This window comes from Coenobita brevimanus, chromosome 23, assembly GCF_032717465.1.
Source record: "Coenobita brevimanus isolate Jiangsu-jjx chromosome 23, ASM3271746v2, whole genome shotgun sequence".
Lineage (NCBI taxonomy): Eukaryota > Metazoa > Arthropoda > Malacostraca > Decapoda > Coenobitidae > Coenobita > Coenobita brevimanus.
The window spans coordinates 5,027,650-5,037,023 of record NC_136976.1 but is presented as its reverse complement, the minus strand read 5'-3'; the positions used below and the strand labels follow the sequence as shown (position 1 = coordinate 5,037,023).

The following is a 9,374-nucleotide window of genomic DNA, read 5'->3' as shown; positions in this document are numbered from 1 at the left end:
ATTATACAAAGAATTTAGTTGGAATATATGAGAGTGGAGTGGCAGGCAGAGGAAGAGATAGACAAAGAATTAAATACAGAATATGAAAGAGAATGGCTGGGAGAAGAAGAAAAAGAGGTCGACTGAGAACCGTATAATGTATATGGAATAGAATTGCTGGGAGAAGAACCAGATGAAGTATGGTATATGGGAGATTAAGAAACAGTGGCAGAATGAGAACCAGATAGAACAAAATAGTGAGGTACATGAGGAAGGTATGTGAGAATGGGATGGCAGCGAGAAGAGGAAGTACAGTAGTAGACAGTTTTATACATACATCTCACCTAGGGATGTCTGATTTTGGCCAGTTTCTTCACTTCAGTATTATCTTTGCAGCACCGCCTTTGTGAGTAACATTTGTATAAAGTAGTGGTTGACCTTCAGATGGTGTTGAGAACTTTTATGTGATTCTGACAGATGTTCCAGTGATTAGATTGATACCGTACCCTCAAATTACCACACCGGTACCATATACAGTAATGAGATCCTTTATATTGTACCGTATTCCTATTAGTGTACTCCCTTTAGAATTTTGTGAGTGTTGTGTTTTGAAAGTGCTATAAGGGTAAATGAGAATACTGGATAGCGGTGATGGTGTTGCGAAAGAAGATGACTATTAGTGTAATGTGCTGGTGAATGGCATGATACTGTATAGATGAGTGAGTTTAAGTACCTCCATGTAGATAGATAGATAGAGATAGAGACAGATAAATAAATAAAAAAAATAGATAGATGGATGGTTTCTCACACAGACAGGCAGACAGACGGAGAGATAGTCATACCTCAGTGCTGTAGTAGAAAAAAGAGGTTGCCTAAATGTGCAAGAGAAGTGGGAAGTAGGGTATCACAGGGAAGGAAGGTGACTGGTCCTATAAAACCCATAATACTAAATAGGGATCTGACAGCAAAGGCTGCAAAGAGGATTGGATGAATTTGTGTTTGTATGTACCCACATTCACATTTAGGCCAGGGAGGGATGCCGACACTTGGTGGCACTGATATAACTGAGCAGATCCAGTGCCTGGTTACACAAATGTTCTTTAGTCCCCTCTCTATTCCCCAAGGAGAATGGTGGGGTGCTGGAGGGCAACTTCAGCCTGCAGTCCACTGGTTTCATGCAGCAGCTTCTACTACTACTACTTAACATATGGGTTTTAGACTTTAGTATGGATTGAGAGTTAAAAACCAAAGAGTACTGGGGCAGTGGAAATAGGATTATTGAGGTCTCCTTCCCTAAAATATCTTGGACTGTTATAACCTAGACCGTGGCCCCTGCATCTCATGAGGGTAATAAGACATTGGGTATTTTCTCATTTAATTTTCTCATTTAACTGGGTTTTTGGCCTGATTTAGTTTCTTATTTCATTTAACAGTGTGTGCTTCTGTTTTACTTTTTATTTTTCATTTCCTAATAACACATATATTTTTATCCATTTTACTTCATTTTTACAGTGCTATTTTTTACTTTATTTATTTTATTTATTTTTTTTTTCAGCACCATGTGGATATTCTCTAGAGCCAGATATGGGTTTCAGGGCCACACTCTCAGGAAGGTTTCATTCCAAACTCTACCAACCATGACGCGATGTTGCTCAGACCACTGTGCAGGTACCATATGTGAGAGAGGAGTAGAATAGTGGTAGATGCTGTGATGATGATGGTGGTATGTGAATGGCCCTAGTTTGATTATCTAATGGCAGCTTTGTGACCTTGGGGACAAGGGACTAAATGGAGAGTATACTAGACATCAAGGAGTATCAAGAGCTGCCATTAGGTGACCAGGGCCAACATATGCAAACATGTTTGAGTCATTATAAATGAGAGAGAGAGAGAGAGAGAGAGAGACCCAAAGTGATGGCCATGCTCATTTGATCTGCAAGAGGCAACTTGAGATTTTTCAATTATGTAATGCCATCAGAGGAAGCAGGCTGGTCATCTACCCTTATATATATCAGACAAAGGTAACCTAGCCCCAGGCCCTTACACCTCAGAGGGATTGCTTGCTACCATTTTGTATCTGTCTGTCTATTTCCAGTCTCCTTGATCCTGTAACGGGTACCCACAAACAGATTGTCTTACATTTCTCCGTCCTTTGCCATTTGGCTGCACTTCCTCCAACTCACATCCTGTGTCTCGTAAACCTGATATCTCTCCATTCCACCTCTCCATTTCATTATTGGTCTCCCGCTCCTCACGCCCTGCACCTCACTCACATGCACTCATGTAGTCACACGTTACCTTTTTACTGTCTTATAACTTCTTCAGTCTGATGATGCATTTTTATGCTTAGTTTTTCTTTACTCAGACAATTTTATCCAACTTAAGAGTGGGAAATTAGGTTGTGAAGAGGCCATTGGAGATTGTTTCGAACACCATTGCTGTGAAGTGTTGCTCCAGACATAATAAAACTGTAAAAATTGTTGAATGAGGCACTGTGAAGGGAGCTAAGAATTAAAACATAGAATGGGAAACATTCATCAGGCAAACAAAGGTCGACTCATGCAAACATAAAACACCACCTGACAAAATGTACAGTATGGCTTATTTCGCTGGCCACTTTGGTGATAGTTCTCTTGTTATTCTTAAATTATTTGTGGATCCTGCCCACCCTACTCATTTGTGGGTTAGAGTATTAGAATGATGGTGATGATAAAAGTTATATGCTTAACATTTCCATTTTCTGATGAATGATTTTGTTGGAGGCAGAGATAAAGCAGAGGATGGTAATGGTTGTTGAAATATTAAGAGGCTGAAACAAAATAGTTAAGCAATAGATAGATATCAGTAGATAGATATGAACAGATAGAGAGAGGATGGCCAGGCTAAGTTGGGATTGCTTTTTTTTTTTTTTTTTTTTTTTTTTTTTTTTTTTTTTTAATGCCCTTTCCAGCACTGGAAACTTCACAAGCTGGCGTCAGAGTTATTAATCTGACATGGACTCTGGCTGCATTAGGGAGGGAGAGAGAGAGAGAGAGAGAGAGAGAGAGCGAGCACACTAATTTTAACCCAACTTTCCAGCACCAGAAGGCCCGCTGTCTGGTATCCGAGTAATCGACCTGACTCGCATTTTGGCCGGACCCTTTGCTACCATGATCCTGGGTGACCTGGGAGCAGATATCATTAAGGTGAGTGGCCAGCTATAGCATTGTTGTTGTTGTTATTGTTGTTTAACTCCAGTGTGTTTGGCTGAGAAGACATTTTGACAACAGGTAGGCAACTGCTTGTATGGGGATGTCCTACAGGTACAATACAGTACATGAAATCTGTATGGATCTGGCAACCCCCTTTCGATAGACAACACCTCACTAGGGTTTGATCAGGGTCCTTCTCATGACAAGATGCATGGAAATATGAGGATGTGAGCAGGTCTGGCTCCCAGCTGGATGCCACAACTGCTTTGCTCCACTCAGGCACAGTGTCACCACACGCGGGTGAACTGTTAGATTGGCCGAGAGGTGATAGATACAGGCAGTCATCATAAGCAGCATTTATTTTACATCATGAAAAGTACTGTATTGTGGAAAAATTTAGAGTTGTAATATATGTATCCAAGCATTGCGCCACAAGAAATAAGCTACAAAATTATGAAAATACCCAATTCAAGTTGAGCGAACTAAAGCAGCAGTGTAGAGGGTGGGGTTGATATGTTGAAACTGGAGCTGTAGAGTTCCATGTATTTATTTACTTGTATCTGAAATTGCATGTAGAGGAGTTAATGTACATCATACCCATCAGTATAATAATAATATTTGTACATAATGTTTGATGTTGCAATGGCTGTTCATTTCTTAAAATAATCTGGTATATGGATGGGGTTATATGAAAGGTTAAAACATGATTTGTTGAAAGAGTGGTGGTGGTGGTAGTGATTAATGGTGAAGGGTAGGATATGTCAGGTCTGATGTATGCAGATGATGTGCTGTTGATTGCTAATAGTGAACAGGATCTTTGCATACTGGTGCAAAGTTTTGTGGATGTCTGTGAGAGCCATCATTTGAAAGTAAATATAGATTAAAGTGATGGTTATTGAGAGAGATGACTCTCAATATGATATCCTGGTAAATGGAGTGAGACTTGAATTGGTGAGAAAGTTTAAGCACCTTAGCATAATACTGTAATAGAGAACAGAGGTAACAGTGTAAAGGATGTGGAGAGTAGAGTGACAAAAAGAGCAAAGGTGGCTGGTTTTATGAAGGCCTTACCATAAAACAGGGGTCTGAGTACTATTTAGGCTGTTAAAGGATTGCATGAAGGCGTGAGACTGTGGATGGTGTGAGTGCAGTAGACCAAGAGTAAAAGCTGTAGAGGCGGGACTGCTTTGGAACAATTAGTACATGGAGTGGTTAGGATAAGCAAGATGTGATTTCTGAAAGGTGTGGAGTTAGAAAGTCTGATGGCAATAGAGTAGAAGAAAATGTAGTTAGAATCATCATGTGGAGAATATGGATGAAGAAAGGTTAAGGAATTGGTATATGTAATTGAATTTGATGGTGGATGGAAGCATGGTAGGCCAATAGATGGTTGGTTATGGTAAATGAATGTATGGTAAACCAAGGTATAGAAGTTGATGAGGCTTGGGAAAAGACAGGGAACTGAGATGGTTAGATGAAGTATTTGTGGAGGAGCACTTGACAGGAATTTGGCAATTCTTTTAAAGCTTTAATATTGACAGAATTATTATATGGCAGATGTATATGAAGTGCACCTATAAAAAGACAATATGTACGGATGATTAAGCTTGTGAGATAAAAAAAAAAAAAAAAAAATGGAAATGTTCCCCTGAGCTAGACCTTATTAGATCACATTGCCCAGCTGGGTGACAAGAGAGCGCTACCCCTCCCGACATGGAAGCTACCGGGCTTGGCTCGAACTCATGACCCCTGGTCCCGAGTTCGATGCTCTACCACTGAGCTACCCTATCCCCTTGTGAGGTCAAGCCAAGATTCCAAAGGCTTGAATGTTGAAGGAATGATTGTGTGGTCCCTTTCACTGGGTGTGGTGTTGTTAGATCTCCCACTGTTGTATTTTCTTATTTGTTGTTTCTGAATTTTGTGGTAGGTTGGGGCGCTCACCATCCACTCACTCGATGTAGTGCTGCTGTTGGGTGTCTGCCGTTTCCTCTCCTCCGTCTTTCTTTCCTTCCATCCTCTTCTGTCTTCCTTTTCTTTCATTCTTTCCTTGTCCTTCTGCCTATGGGTAACTTTACACTCCCTCTTCTGTCTTTCTTTCCTTCATTCTTTTCTCTTCCTTCTGCCTGTGGGTGACTTTACACTGAGTGAAAAGCCAAATGGTTTTCTGTACACCAGGAAACCATTTACTACGCTGAGTGGTAACCATATAACCAAATTTTGGCACCTGGTGGTTTATTGGGTAATTATTGCACTCCAATCAGATTGAGCCAGTGAAGGTTTATATCCAAGGGATGGTTGGGGTTGATTGCTCATGTAATGCCACTCAGGGATGAGTGAGGCTGGTCACTCTCATCTTAAATGCCAGGACCAACTTTCCTAGCCCCGGGCTCCTACGCTCCTCATGGGGCAATATAAAATTGGATGATGGATGGATGGATGGATCTTTCCTGGAGATGATGATGATGATGATGATGATTTGCTGTTAAATAACCAATATCTCTTGTTTTCTTGCATTTCATAATCTAGTGCAAGACATATTTGATTTATTAGGACTTTTGTGAAAATTTTAAAGTAACGTAGATATTTATCATGGAAGTATTGCTTTGACTTCCAAGTATTTTATAAACATTGTGATAGTATGTTTACAGTATTGGCATAGTTTCTTGTATCCACTCCATTTTTACTCCCTCTACAAGTGTTCTTATGTAACCTTGTACATGCAGCATTTTCCCAGCCATTCACATCCTTCCATTTCATCTTCATTATATAAGTGCCATCATATCATGCCTTTATCCATGATAGCTTTCAGTACTTTGTTCTGTCCCTCACTGTTCATTCATACATCTCACTTCCTACTACTATGCTTGGCAGAAGACACTGGCAGTCCTCACCTAGATTCTACAATGTGTGCAAACACAATATAACTAAATGAAGCAGAGCTGAGTTATACACATGCTTTGGACTTATGGTTGAGAAGTTGTAAACACACTAAAAAGCATATTTCTGATTTCATACTTAATGTTAAGGAACTGTAAATTGAAAATAAGAGTAAATCTGGATAAAGTTGGAAAGTTGAGGCAGGGGGGTGGAGTGAGAGGAAGGTAGAGTGAATTGTAAGAAGCCTGATGTGAGAAGAAGTGTTAAGGAGTAAGGCATGTAGGCTTTGGTTCCTTCTTCCCTGCATTTAAAAAAAAAAAAAAAAAAAAAAAAAAAAAAAAAAAAAAAGGTTATCAGTGAAACAGCTGTAATTTTTTGGTACAGGGATATCAGGAATACTTTATCCTTGGTAATACCAGAGAATTTCATTCAGTGTAGGAGAGGCTTCACCTGCCAAAGGGAGTAGAAACAGTCTTCAGTAAGTCCTTCAAAATAATCATGGTTGTTGTTTTTAATCTTGTAACTACCAGATGATTATTCAGCTGAGGAGAGATCTTGTGGTATAGAAATTAGCAGAAAAACAAGTATAAAACAGCTTTAACTTAGTGTTCTGACAAGTAACCAAGGGAATGTTTTCCTGCCTTAGCTAGAACTCTCTCATTTAATTTCATGGAGCCACAACTTAGCACAGTTCTAGGGGTGAATCAGTTCCATCAGGCAAAAACAGAGCAACTATAGCCAGCCTCCCTGTTTACTTCAGGTGGAGCGTCCAGGCCAGGGTGATGAAACACGAAGTTGGGGCCCTCCTTTTGTTGGCACTGAAAGCTGTTACTTCCTCAGTGTGAACCGCAACAAGAGAAGTATATGTGTTGACCTGAAGCAGCCAAACGGTGTGTCTCTCATCCGGGATCTGGCCTCCCACAGTGATGTTTTGATTGAGAATTACGTCCCAGGGGCACTAGACCGTCTTGGTTTAGGGTATGAAGACCTTAAACATTCATCCCCACACCTAATTTACTGTTCTATATCCGGGTATGGATCCTCAGGGCCATATAAGGCTAGACCTGGGTTTGATGTCATGGCAGCATCATTTGGGGGCCTTATTGGAGTGACTGGACCAGAAAATGGGGAGCCTTGCAAAGTTGGGGTGGCAATGACAGACTTAGCCACGGGACTCTATGCCCACGGTGCAATCATGGCGGCCATTTTGGATAGACAGAAATCTGGTTTAGGCCAGAGAATAGACTGTAACCTTCTGTCAACTCAGGTAGCATGTATGGTCAACCTTGCTTCAAATTACCTCAATGGAGGGAAAGAAGCGAAGCGTTGGGGAACGGCACATGAAAGCATTGTTCCGTACCAAGCCTTTCCAACAAATGATGGTTATATTACAATAGCTGGGGCAAGCAATGAACAGTTCTCAGCCTTATGTAATGCCCTAGGCCTCAGCAAACTTACATCAGACAAGCGGTATACCACAAACGCGCTTAGAGTAAAAAACCGAACTGCACTCATTGAAACCCTGACTTCCACCTTTCGCACCAAATCAACACAAGAGTGGCTGGCAGTTTTTGAAGGCACGCCATTCCCTTACGCACCAATCAACACACTCTCACAGGTGTTTGCCGATCCCCAGGTACAGCACAATCGCTTAGTGGAAGAGGTGGACCATCCAAGTGTGGGTAAGGTCAAGCAGGTTGCCCCAGCGGTGACTTTTAGTGCCTCAGGGAATCAGGTCAGGTCACCTCCGCCTGTTTTGGGTCAACACACATTACAGATTCTCGCAGAAATTCTGGGCTACTCAGAGGAAAAGATACAAGAGCTGAGAAGTCAAGGTGTGATAAATGAATAACCGGAGAAGGAGGAAAGGACAGCTGAGAATGACTTAGAGGAGGCAAGGAGTCAAAACATGATAAATTTGATCTGGAGAATGAGGAGAGGAAGATGGAGAATGAATTAGGGGAGATGATGAGTTAAAGAATGATGAATCAGTAACTGGAGAAGGAGTGTGGCAATTGCAGAATGAGGAGAGAAGAATGAGAAAGCTTAAGAGTTAAGGTGTGAAGTATTAGCCATTATAAATAAAAAAAGAGTACAACTAAGAATGATACAGTAGGAATTTCTTGGATACTGGGAGGAAAAGATATAAGAACTGGATAATAAAGGATTGATAAATTGGTTACTGGAAGAAGAGATAAGGTTGAGTAGGATAGACAGGTTTGAATGGGATGGAATGAAGGACCATGATTGAGTTAGGATAAAATTGATGAATATGTGTAGTTAAGGAATATACAAAGCTTAGGAATAAATATAAACTTTGAGAGATGGTAAATAGTAATATATAGTACTGTACTGTTTATAGGAGGGTGGACTGGTATGAAATGAAGGACAATAGCTGAGTTTGAATGATGTTAAAGAATACTGGTGCTATATATAGGGTGGAATGAAGGATAGGATCTAATTCATGATGAAGTTGGAAATAGATACAGATAGATAGATAGGATAGACATATAGATGGTTAAAACTAGGTACTTTTTATTGCATAGCTTACTTACAGAAAAAAATTCATGATAAATCATTAGGGAATGTTTTTGTATAGTTGAATGTATGGTTGTGTACAGCAATAATATTTTTTCTACACTGAATCTGTCATATATATTTGCATTATTAAAGTAGATATACAGTTTGTCATACATAAGGTAGATATACAGTTTGTCATACATAAGTACTTTTGTTATTTCTTACCAATGAAGTTTGCACTGTATATATGTGATATCACAGTTCTTGAAGAAATACAAATGTTTGTTGAGTGCTAATGAATTCCTTAGGAAGAACTGGCATTTTGAGAAACAAAAGACCAGATTATTTTTATTATTATTATTGTTATTAACTTGCCTAGCCCTGAGCTCCTACACTCCTCATGGGGCAACATAGGTTTAGATAATAGATATATATTATTATTATTATTATTATTATTATTATTATATGTATGTTTTATTTACTTCATAATCACATTTTATTTCATGTGCTTGGGTCTCACAACCATATAACCATTAATGTTGGGGATCCACTGTAATGAGGTGCATCTGAAAAGCCTAGTATTCCGCTAGATGGCTCCACGATTAGGACAAACACATTCCCCACACTGTTTAAAACGCATATTTTTCTTTGTTAAACACCTACACTGTTGTGTGAAAATGTGAATCACAGTAATGTCATATATCGTAATATAAATAATACAAATGGAACACATATATATAACGTAGTGTGAATTGTTTATAATTATCATAAATGGAAATTAAGATATCATTGATGGCATATGATGGC

General features: G+C 39.6%; 1 protein-coding gene across 1 annotated transcript; it reads left to right on the top strand.

The window, feature by feature from the left end:
* Window positions 1-1,538: 1,538 nt before the first annotated feature.
* LOC145392641 (succinyl-CoA:glutarate CoA-transferase) lies at window positions 1,539-7,899 on the top strand. The gene is made up of 3 exons (XM_080266965.1): window positions 1,539-1,647; window positions 3,067-3,164; window positions 6,808-7,899. Exons 1-3 carry the CDS (start codon window positions 1,539-1,541, stop codon window positions 7,897-7,899), a joined length of 1,299 nt encoding a protein of 432 aa, XP_080123091.1.
* The last annotated feature ends 1,475 nt before the right edge of the window (window positions 7,900-9,374 follow it).